The sequence below is a fragment of the Carettochelys insculpta genome, chromosome 1 (assembly GCF_033958435.1).
Source record: "Carettochelys insculpta isolate YL-2023 chromosome 1, ASM3395843v1, whole genome shotgun sequence".
Taxonomy (NCBI): domain Eukaryota; kingdom Metazoa; phylum Chordata; order Testudines; family Carettochelyidae; genus Carettochelys; species Carettochelys insculpta.
This window is the reverse complement of record NC_134137.1, coordinates 4,959,325-4,971,753: the sequence shown is the minus strand read 5'-3', so window position 1 is coordinate 4,971,753 and position 12,429 is coordinate 4,959,325. Positions and strand designations below refer to the sequence as shown.

General features: G+C 49.2%; 1 protein-coding gene across 1 annotated transcript; it reads right to left on the bottom strand.

The window, feature by feature from the left end:
* Positions 1-10,656: 10,656 nt before the first annotated feature.
* Positions 10,657-11,735, bottom strand: LOC142007586 (olfactory receptor 52R1-like). Its single transcript, XM_074984276.1, has one exon. The coding sequence runs from the start codon at positions 11,650-11,652 to the stop codon at positions 10,657-10,659; it is 996 nt and encodes a 331-aa protein (XP_074840377.1). The 5' UTR covers positions 11,653-11,735.
* Positions 11,736-12,429: the final 694 nt, after the last annotated feature.

Genomic DNA, 12,429 nt, shown 5'->3' with positions numbered 1-12,429 from the left:
TCTTCTCCCTGATCTGGGCGTCTATAACAGACACCAACTACAACATCACGTCTGTTACTTCCACCTCTAAGCTTAATCCAAAGACACGTAACTGGATTTTCTCCTTCCTTCTACAGGAGCTCTGAGCAACCATACTGCTCCCTCACATAGAGCGCAACCCCTCCTCCTTTTCTCCCCTGCCTGTCCTTCCTAAACAGTTTATACCCTTCCACGACCACGCTCCAGTGACGCAAATTGTCTCACAAAGTCTCCGTTATTCCCACCACCTCATACTCCTTTGACTGTGTCAGGGCCTCTAATTCTCCCTGTTTGTTCCCCAGGCTTCTGGCATTAGTGCACAAGCATCTTAGAGAAGGGGCTGATTGGCTCACGTTCTCCTCTTCACTCAGGAAACCTACTTGATTGTTCCCTTCTCCTTCCCCACTTTCCTCTGGGTAAGAGTCCTCTGTAGTGAGCCTGCCAAGTGTGCACACAGGATGCACACACCTCACAGCATGCACCCACCACATTCGCACACACACCTACATGTGCATACATACACACAGCACGCTCACAGCAGACACCCACCACAATCCCACACACACCTGCATGTGCATACATACACACAGCACGCTCACAGCAGACACCCACCACAATCCCACACACACCTGCATGTGCATACATACACACAACACACACAAAGCCCATACACACAGTGCTCACACACCTACATGTCTGTACATCTGCAGAACACACACAGCGCACACACCGTGATCCCACACCTACGTATGCACATGCATTCCCAGCACACACAGAGCCTACACACACAGCACACACACACACAGCACACACATACACACACACACACTGTGACCACACATACACACATGCATGCAACTTCCCAGCACGTGCACACAAAGGTGCTCAGACTCAGACACATGCACAACACACCCAGCTCAGGAGGGAGGCCGGTAGCTGCAGGGGGCTGTCGGCGAGGACTTGCCCGCATGGGAGAGGTTGGAACTGACACTTTTCCTAAGCCCGAGCCATGACTCCCTCTGCAGTGCCAGCCAGACCTGCTCCCGTGGCTCCTGCCCGCGGCGCTGTCCCACTGCGCAGTAAGCCAGGTGGGAACAATGGCCCCGAGTCCCCGTAACACCCTGGAACCGTCGCGTGAGTCACACAGCTCCGAACACAGGGCAGGAACAGACGCGTCTGCTGCGCCGGCTGCACTGGGGATGGTTATAAATTAATGTCAGCAGATCCCAGCAGAGTCTCCACGTGGCTGGTGGTCCCCAGGGCCCCCACTGCTTACAGAAAACAAAATGCCACTTGAAAGGCTGAAGGACTAAGGAGAAATTAACACTTTGTGCTCCCCTAAGTTTATGAAATGTCTCTGCTTCGACATCTGGCAGCAGGACCTCCATCCACCTGTCCCTGGGGCTTCCTCTCTATATGTGACACTGGTGATGCTGTAATTCTGCACACCATGGCTGCTGCTAAACTCGCCCTGTAGAAAGCTGAATGATACTTCAGTGAAATAATAGCACATCTTCAACTTCTGCAGGACGAGCTCACTTTCACCCAAGAGTACTAAAGGATTTGCTTGAGGCTTTTGAACCTTTTTAACAAGTCTTAGAACACTGTGGCAGTTTCAGAGGGCTGGAAAAAGCTCATGCTGTGTCAATATTTTATAAAGGTAAATAAGATGCACAGATGATATTGGCTGGTTTGTGTTACCTAAATCCCATGGGGAAAAACAGAGCATGGCAATCAAGCTGGGGGGGCTGCGATAAATAACACTTTGAAGGATGGGATAATCAGTGACAATCAGCTTGGTATAAGGGGAAATCGGGCCTACCAAACCAATGGTAAATCTTCACTCTAGAGAAGGTCAACCCTGCCATGGCTCATCTCCTGGAGTTTGATTAACTTGCCTAGTGGGGACCTGCTAAATCCAGTTTACAGGGCACCACTGCTGACCATTGTACTCCTGCCCCTGTTTGGACTACGGGAAGTTGATGGGAGACTTTGTCCCATCGACCTTCTGCTGTGTGGACAGAGGCAAAAAATGGATTCTCCTCACTAGATTTTTTTGTCTAAAGTCAATTTTACCTCCCAGTGTAGACGTGACGTCATGGAAGCTTTCATTGAGACCACAGACCTGGGCTGGAAAGATGAAGGGACCTGACATCGCACACTTAGGCCGTGTCTACACTACAAAATAACTGTAAAGTTGCTTCCTTTGAGGGACAACTTGGAAGTCAGCAGCTTCGAGGTAGAGCATCCACACACCAAATGCACTGCCCCTTACTTCGAAGTGGGCTTTCCCCTTACTTCCAAGTTAAACGTCCACACACATACAGCCCCTACTGTGAAGTAAGAGCCCAGGAAATGATGCTGGCTTGGGGTCACACGGCTGACAAGCCTCTCCAGGCTCACGGCCAGCCAAACCCTGAAAGGGCCCCTCCCAGCACCCACAGCCCTCACCTGCTCAAGGCTGACAGGTGGAAGACAGCAGCAGAGTGACCTGACAGACTTTCGAGGACCCCTGTCACTGGCTCGCCCGGTCCTGCAGCACTGGGACACCTGCATGTGGCTAGCGCTCCTGGTACGGAAGAGGGCGGCCATCACACTCTGGCAGCTGTCCACCCCCGACAGCCACGGATCCGTCGGCCACCAGTTCGGCGTCAGCAAGTCTGCCGACAGAGCAGTGCCGAAGGAGGTATGGCCATCCCCCAGCATGGACCCACCCTGGTGAGGGGGAGACTAGGAAAGGGGCAGGGGGCCCCTGTTGGGGGGGCAGGGGGATTCTGGTGAGGGGGTGAGGGGTGGAGGTCATGGGGGCTCCTGGTGAGGGGGAAGGGGACTTCTGGTGGTGGGTAGGGGTTGGGGGCAGGGGGTTTTGGGGGGCGGGGTTCCCTCAGTGGGGGGCAGGGGGCCTCCCGTTCTGGCATTCATGGACATCCCCTCCTTCCCCCCTCAGGTTTTCCGAGCCATCAGCACAGTGCTCCTGCTACACGTTGTGACCCTGGGGGTCCTGGGTGCCATCCTTGCTGGGTTCATGGACTTGGGCTTCCCCAGTTATTTTGGAGCCCTGGACAGGACGCAGGTTGGATCCGGGCTCCAGAGCACAGCGGGGGAGCCGACATTAACTGGAAGGGAAACCACTCGGTGTTACTGCAGGCCCTGGTGGGCGCGAGGGATCGTTTCCTGGGTGTGTGTGTGGGGTGGCCGGGCAGGGCCTTTGATGCCCGTGTGTTCCGTAATTCGCAGCTGGGATGCTGGATGCAGGGGGGCACGTATGTGTCCCTGAGGGAGCTCCCACTCGGGGACATCATGATGCCCCCCTGCATCGTGGCCGACGCTGTGTACCCCTGCACCCACGGCTCATGCGGCCCTATACTGGGCACGCCACGCCAGCCCAGGACACCTTTAGCGGTCGCCTCAACCATGCTGGGGTCCAGTCGAGCGGGCGTTTGGGAGGCTGAACGGGAGGTTTTGCAGCCTCCTCTCCAGGCTGTATGTCAGCCTCCAGAACGTCCCCCCGGTCATTACCAGCTGCTGTGCCCTCCACAAAGACGTACTGTTGATACTGAGCCATTTCCACTTTGCTAAATAGACCTTGTCAGCTCTGGCCCTCCCTCTTACTGGGACCCCACTCTTTAAATACCCCTCTGAAACCACCCCCCCCACTCATGCATCTGACGAAGTGGGTCTTTGCCCACGAAAGTTTCTGCTCCAAAATATCTGTTAGTCTGTAAGGTGCCACAGGACTTCTTAAAAAGGTCTCAGAGCAGTGTTTAAACTAAGAGATGGGGGGAAGCCGATTGGTGCGGAGAAGCACGTGGATCGGATCGAGACTTCTCTTAAGCAAGACTCCATTGATAGAGATTCTCTAGAATTCAGTCAGAAAGAGAAGAAGGGAGATGATAGAGTATGGGCCAGATCAGATGAGAAAAATCACATGTAAAAGAATCCAATATGTCAGGGAAGGGCAGGCATATGAATAGTGGTAGTTTTTTGAAGTGCTTTTACACGAATGCTAGAAGTCTGTCTAATAAGATGGCTGAATTAGAGTACCTTATATCAAAGGAGGAGATTGACATAATTGGCATCACGGAAACCTGGTGGAATAAGGACAATCAGTGGGACACAATCACAACCGGGATATAAAACATATCGGAAGGACAGAATGGGTCGAGCGGGTGGCGGAGTGGTACTGTATGTGAAAGATAATATAAACTCGAAATAAAAACCCTAAATGAATCAAAATGTTCCATCGAATCACTATGGATAGCAATTCCTTCCTCTGATGGGAATATAGCGCTAGGGATATATTATCGACCACCTGACCAGGACAGTGACAGTGATGCTGAAATGCTACAGGAGATTAGAGAGGCTATCAAAATAAAAAACTCACTAATAATGGGGGATTTCAATTATCCCCATATTGACTGGGTACGTGTCACCTCAGGAAGGGCTTCAGAGAGAAAATTTCTTGATGACTTTAATGACTGCTTCTTGGAGCAGTTGGTAGAGGAACCCACAAGGGGAGAGGCAATTCTTGATTTAGTACTGAGTGGAACACAGGATCTGGTCCAAGAGGTAACTATTACAGGACCACTTGGAAACAGTGACCATAACATAATAACATTTAATATTCCTGTGTTGGGAAGAACACTGCAACAGCCCAGCACTCTGGCATTTAATTTCAAAAAGGGGAATTACACAAAAATGAGGAGGTTAGTTAAACAGAAATTAAAAGGTAGAGTAACTAGAGTAAAATCTCTGCAAGCTACATGGAAACTTTTCAAAGATACCATACTAGAGGCCCAACGTAAATGTATACCTCAAATTAAAAAACACAGTAAGAGACTTAAAAAAGAGCCACCATGGCTTAACAACCGTGTAAAAGAGGCAGTGAGAGATCAAATGCATCTTTTAAAAAGTGGAAGTCAAATCCTAGTGATCAAAATAGAAAGGAACATAAACACTGCCAAATTAAATGTAAAAATGTAATAAGAAAAGCCAAAAAAGATTTTGAGGAACAGTTAGCCATAAATTCAAAAAACAATAGTAAAATGTTTTTTAAGTACATTAGAAGCAGGAAGCCTGCTAAAAAAGCAGTGGGGCCCCTGGACGATAGAGACATAAAAGGAGCAATCAAGGAAGATAATGCCATTGCGGAAAAACTAAATGATTTCTTTGCTTCAGTCTTCACAGCTGAGGATGTTAGAGAGATTCTCAAATCTGAGCTGTCCTTTATGGGTGACAGATCTGAGGAACTGTCTCAGATTAAAGTATCATTAGAGGAGGTTTTGGAACTAATTGATAGGCTAAACAGTCACAAGTCTCCGGGACCGGATGATATTCACACAAGGGCTCTGAAAGAACTGAAACTTGAAATTGCGAAACTATTAATGGTGGTTTGTAACCTCTCCTTTAAATCAGCTTCGGTACCCAATGATTGGAAGACAGCTAATATAACACCAACATTTAAAAAAGGCTCTAAAGGAGACCCTGGCAATTACAGACCGGTAAGTCTAACATCAGTACCGGGCAAAATTGTAGAAACAATAGTAAAGAATAAAATTGTCAGACACATAGAGGAACATGATTTGTTGAGCAAAAGTCAACATGGTTTCTGTAGAGGAAAGTTGTGTCTTACTAATCTATTAGAGTTCTTTGAAGGGGTTAACAAGCATGCGGACAGAGGGGATCCTGTAGACATAATATACTTAGGTTTCCAGAAAGCCTTTGACATCGTCCCTCACCAAAGGCTTTTATGTAAATTAGGTGGTCATGGGATAGGAGGAAAGATCCTTTCATGGATCGGGAATTGGTTAAAAGACAGGAAACAAAGGGTAGGAATAAATGGTAAATTTTCACAATGGAAGGGGGTAACTAGTGGCGTTCCCCAAAGGTCAGTCCTGGGACCAATCTTGTTCAACTTATTCGTCAATGATCTAGAGAAAGCAGTAAGCAGTGAGGTGGCAAAGTTTCCAGATGACACCAAACTGTTCAGGACAGTCAAAACCAAAGCAGACTGTGAAGAACTTCAAAAAGATCTCAGCAAACTGAGTGATTGGGCAGCAAAATGGCAAATGAAATTTAATGTGGGTAAGTGTAAGGTAATGCACATTGGGAAAAATAACCCCACTTACACATACAATATGATGGGGGCAAATTTAGCTACAACAGATCAAGAAAGGGATCTTCAAATTATAGTGGATAGTTCTCTGAAAACATCCACGCAGTGTGCAGCGGCAGTCAGTAAAGCAAATAGGATGTTAGGAATAATTAAAAAAGGGATAGAAAACAAGACAAAGAATATCTTACTTCCCCTTTATAAAACTATGATACGCCCACATCTTGAGTATTGCGTGGAGGTGTGGTCTCCTCGCCTCAGAAAAGATATATTGGTGTTAGAAAAGGTTCAGAAAAGGGAAACTAACATGATTAAGGGTTTGAAACGGGTCCCATATGAGGAGAGGCTAGAGAGACTGGGACTTTTCAGTTTGGAAAAGAAGAGACTGAGGGGCGATATGATAGAGGTATATAAAATCATGAATGGTGTGGAGAAAGGGAATACAGAGAAGTTATTTACCTGTTCCCATAATATAAGAACTAGAGGACACCAAATGAAATTAATGGGTAGCAGGTTCAAAACTAATAAAAGAAAGTTTTTCTTCACACAGCGCACAGTCAACCTGTGGAACTCCTTTCCAGAGGACGCTGTGAAGGCCAGGACTCGAACAGAGTTTAAAAAAGAGCTCAATAAATATTTGGAGGTTAGATCCATAGATGGCTATTAGCAAGGGGTAAGGTATGGTGACTAGCCTTTTGTTGAAGGCGGGAGATGCATGGCAGGAGACAAATCGCTTGGTCATTGTCTTCCTTTCACCTCCTTTGGGGCACCAGGTATTGGCTACTGTCGGCAGAGAGGATTCTGGGCTAGATGGACCTTTGGTCTGACCCAGTATGGCCGTTCTTATGTTCTTATGTTCTTATGTTCTGTACATGCTGAAGCATCACTAGTTTTGATACGCAGCCTCAACTAGCCCAGTCCTGGGCTCTGGCTCTCGTTCTGCAGGACACACTTCAGAAAGGATGCTGGCTACTTGGAAATGATCAGACAAGAGCAGCGGGAGGAGGGCGCTCTGGCAAGCCTACCGTGCCATGTGAAGCCAGGAGCTCGGGTGATCACGTGTCCCGTTTTCACCGGGACAGGCCCGTATTTAGGTAGGTGTCCAGCTTTTTAGCAAAAGGCAAATTGTCCCGTATGTTCACTCCCCCTGCTCAGCTGCTCTTCCCCCACATCATAGCACCTGCAGCTGCAGGTAAAGTCAGTCAGGACTGGCCGGACAGCAGGTGGATCGCGTACTGAATGGCCAGTAGAGGCAGCCACAGAAGATGGAGCCGAGGCCCTGCTATAGGACTAAGTCAGGGTGTGTTGGGGTGTGGGGTAGGTTAGTGGGATTTGTGCCCACGTCTCTAAGATTTTAAGAGGGGACCTGGTGCTCCAGCAGAGACCACTTCCAGGAGGTAGCCCAGTCCCCACCACAAGACAGCCTCCCATGTAGCCGAGAACCCCTTGCCCCCACAGGGCAGCTGCCTCTGCAGCTAGGTAGCCCCATTGCGGCACCCTGTGGTGTGGGGCAGCCAGGGAGCTGCACCTGCCCTCCCAGGGTGCACTGTATTCAGCCTAGAGAAATCTGGTCACCCTACCACAAGCTCAATGTACGTGTTGAACGTCTCTCGTCCAGCAGTCTTGGGACCTGTCTGGTGCCAGACGAGAATTTGCCGTACCATGGGAGGTGAATATTATCTAGCACATTACCAACACTTCCTCTGCTTTCTGGGCTCTGAGAAGTGATAAATTACAGTTAACAACACCACAGAACACTGGGAGCCAGGACTGGTGGCTGGAAACAAAGTTTACAGGACCGCGGGAAACTTGGTCACACTCGTGAGAAGTGGTTGTCCGACTAACTAAAATCATGACAGATTCTGGAGCTTGTTGGATGAGACAGTTCTGGATTAGAGAGGTTCCACCTGTCGCTAATTTATTGGGAAGAAGGTGGAGAGGTGAGCTGATCATGGTCAGTGAATTTCTACAGGGGTGAAGGTGACATATAGCAGGGGGCTTTTTGCCTGAGCTGTCAAAGGCAGAATAAGCCCCAGCTTGGAAGGGAAGTGAGACACTTTATGGTTGGTGATGAATGTTTCATGAAGAAGGTTATTAACCGGTGGCACGTTGTTCCCAGAGGCCTGATGCTTTTCACACCACTGGGTGTCTGGACATCTAGGGTGCCCCAGCAGCCCTGGTCATGCTGCACAAAAGCTTCATCACGCCTTGCAAACCAGTCACTGTATTCGGTCTCTAGGGGCCACACTTTAGGGTGACTTCAGGGCCCATGCATTGTTTCATTTCCTCCCACCTGTCCCAGGTGGAATGTCCCAGGCTGAGTCAGGATTTCCAGGGCTGCCCCAGCTGGAGGGCGCTGGGATTCCCAGAGCTGAACTCTCTGCCTGCTCGTCTGGCCAAGAGGAGGTATTTCTCCAGTGAGGAGCACCTGGGTTTTAAACACTAAAAAGAGACAACACATTTTCCTCTCTGAGTGCAACAAGGACCAAGTCCACCAGCATTCTAGTTACTACCATTCTGTACCTGGACCTTCGTCTGTAGCTACAAGCAAGGGGCCAGGGGTGGGGGGAATCTAGCCTCTGATTCAGCTGGATGATTGTATTGACAATTTATGGTAATTATCTGAATTGTAGAAGGCATCAGAGGCCCCAGATCAGTCCAGGGCCCTTTGTGCTGGGCCCTCCGCAAACACAGAAGGAGGAAAAGCCCCAGCCCCAGGGCGGTTACCCATCCCATGAAGACAAGACCCAGCAACAGTGAGTAACAAACCAGCACAGCAAGCAGGGCATTGGGCAGTAAGAGCAGGACGAGTTGCGGGGTGGCACAAGCGGCTGGGCAGGTGTGAGACTGCTGCAATGCACAGCCCTGTCTGGCTTTAGAAATGCACGCTGGGCCCTCAAAGGTAACGCAGGCATCCCAGGGGCTAGTGGAAAGGGTTCTTTGAGTGGCAGATGCACCAGACACACAGCTGGGAGCCTGGCCTGTCCCTAAGGAGGTGCAGGGTCTGGGGCTATCCGCTCCTTCTCCCCAGACACCTCCACTGCCCCACCTCTTCCCATCCCTGCTCCAACCAGTCCCTGTGCAGTTCCGCTCATTCCACCAAGGCCCTCACCTGAGCAGTGTGAGCTGGGGGATTACCGGCAGACTGGATCTGGCAGTGGGGGCCAGCCCTCTCCCCACTCAGCAGCGGCAGTGGGGAGTACAGGCTTCTAACACCCTGCTCTGCCCCGCCATCCCCATCTCCCAGCCAAGGCTCTCCTTCCAAGCCCTGGTGAACACAGGGACAGCTTCCCCACTTCTCCAGAGCCTCCTTCCCTGAGCAACAGCCAACCACTGCTCCGCCAGTTGTGGTGAGGCTCCAGCCAAAACACCCACCAGAGGCCAGATGAGGACCCCCAGATCGGTACTGTCCTACCATGGTCAAAAGCCTGCCTGGTATGAACCTATGACCTAGTCTGTCCCTCCCTGGTGGTGAAGAGGGTCATACATAAACCTTTGATCTCTGAGCTGAGGTTCTCCTGACATTTCCAAACACACTGTTTCAGGTAAAAGGCAGGAAACAGATTTATTGGGTACAGAAAGGCAGATTTTAATGGGCTGTACATAAGAGCAAATGGATCAAAGATGGCTACCTTAGAAATAAAATCACAGTCTCAGAATTATACACTAAGTAGGACTTGAATGAAGCAGTATCTCACCCTGTTAGATGGTACAAACTGTCCATAAAGATTCCATCTACAAGCTACAAACCTCTTTAGTCAGGCTCCAGCACATCTCCAAGTTCAGACTTTGTTTTTCAGCTCTTTGCTGTGGAGATTCACCCCACTGGGTGATGTCATTGTTTTTCCATATGGTGGGAACCACGTTCTTCCAGGCCAAATCCTCAGCCCATTTGGTAGAAAAATGCAGATAGCAAATGGAGATCAGTGTCATGTGGCTTCCTCAGATGCCCTTGCATCCGTCTGTGAGACGTGGCAGCCATTACGGCTGGATTACCCATAGGCTGACTGAAGCCTTCCCAGAAAGAGTCACTGGTGGGGGATGAGCTTCTTCTCAGGTGTATGGCCTGATGGGTGTCACTCAGCAACAACCACGTGTGGGGTACAGATAATGATCCATCACTCCAGATAGAAAAATAAGACATGTACAAACAGGACAATCAAAATAATTTATTAGATGAGCTTTCGTGGGACAGACCCACTTCTTCAGACCAGAGCCAGACCAGAACAGACTCAATATTAAGGCACTGAGAACAAAAAATAGTAATCAAGGTTGACAAATCAGAATAATATTATCAAGGTGAGCACATCAGAGAGCAGAAGGGGTGGGGAAGAGTCAAGAATTAGATTAAGCCAAGTATGCAAAACAGCCCCAATAGTAACCTAAAAAATTCCCATGCTGGTTCAAACCACGTGTTTACGTGTCGAATACTTGGCTTAATCTAATTCTCGACACCCCCCCAACCTTCTGCCCCTCTGCTCTCTGATTTCCAAGTCCAATGTCATCAGCCAGAGCAGGAGAAAAAATTAGGGGCCCTTATGAGTAGAGATCTGGAGCAGCCTGTCTCGGATCTGCCTGGTCTTCACCCCATAGATGATGGGGTTCAGCATGGGGGGCATCAGGAGGTACGCATTGGCAATGAGAACATGGAAATGCAGGGCCACACTATGGCCAAATCGGTAGGTGAGGAAGGAGAAGAGAGCTGGGATGTAAAAGGCTAAAATGGCACAAAGGTGGGATCCACAGGTCCCAAATGTCTTGAGCCGGGCGTCCTTTCTGGGGAGGCTGAAGATGGCCCTGAGGATCTGGGTGTAGGACGCTGTGATAAAAATAGAATCCAGGCCAGTTACTAAAAATACCACAGAGAGGCCATAGTAACTACTGATGCGGGTGTCGGCGCAGGCCAGCTTCACCACAGCCATGTGCTCGCAGTGCGTGTGGGGGATGATGTTGGTTCTGCAATACGGCCACTGCCTCGCCAGCATGGGCATGGGAAGTACGAGCAGACCACTGCGTAGCACCACAGCCAGGCCGATCTTGGCCACCACAGGGTTTGTCAGGACGGTGGAATGTCTCAGGGGGTCACAGATGGCCACGTAGCGATCCAAAGCCATGGCCACAAAGATCCCAGATTCGATAGACAAGAAGGTGTGAATGAAGTACAGCTGGGTGAGGCAGGCACCGAAGTCTATCTCCCTGGAATGAAACCAGAAGATGCTGAGAGTTTTAGGCAGGATGGCTGTAGAGAGGATCAGGTCACTAACAGACAGCATGCAGAGGAAATAGTACATGGGCACATGGAGGCTGGTCTCCCTCTTCACAATGAACAGAATTATGAAGTTCCCCAAGAGGGCTATGGAGTACATGGTACAGAAGGGGATGGAGATCCAGACATGGGCAGCCTCCAACCCAGGAATGCCCAGCAAGATGAAGGTGGTGGGGTTGGTGAAGTCAGTCATGTTAGAATCTGACATGGAGAAGATGAGGTGTCCAATCCTAAGGCAAAATGGCGTCTCTTTCATTTACGCTTCTCTCCCCCTCACTCCGAATGTGTCCAGGATCTAGGATGATGGTCACAGTACACATGCCTGGATGGAGAGATAATGTTAATATGTGACCCTACAGCTATGTCTACACTAACCTTCCCCTTTCAAAGGGGGGATGCTAATGAGTCACTTCAGGATACGCTAATGAGATACTGCAATGAATATGTATCTCCTCATTAACATAATGGCGGCCATGGCACTTCACATGTGCTGCTTTTGATTGTGTTTGGCTCGTCTACGCGGGGTCCTTTTCAAAAGGACCCCACACACTTCAAAATCCCATTATTCCTATTTGGTTACAGGAATAAAGGGATTTTGAATTGCGTAGGGTCCTTTCAAAAAGGACTTCATGTAGATGAACAGCACATGATTGAAAACGCTGCTTTCAAAGAGCTGCGATGGCCATTATGCTAATTAGGTGTTGTACATTCATTATATCACCTTAATAGCATATCCAGAAGTGTCTAATTAGCATCCCCACTTTTGAAAGTGGTGGGGGGGTGGCTAGTGTAGACATAGTCTACATGTATTACTGGAGGCTGTTCTCCTGGGTAACACAGATTGGTCACTTGTCACACATGTATAAATTGCATTTTCTGCAGAATAGCTTGTAAATAAGTGACCCTACCAAAGCCAGTTGGTTTTGCCTTATGAACTACTGCACTGTTGTGCTGTGGGAAATCTTCACATGAACCAAGAGGAGTGGTGATACTTACTGTCCATCATTTTTTTCTGATGCAAGGGAACCCAGTT

Coding starts and splice junctions, on each gene's coding strand:
- LOC142007586 (XM_074984276.1), bottom strand. CDS start 11,652: ATGAAAGAGACGCCATTTTGCCTTAGGATTGGACACCTCATCTTCTCC.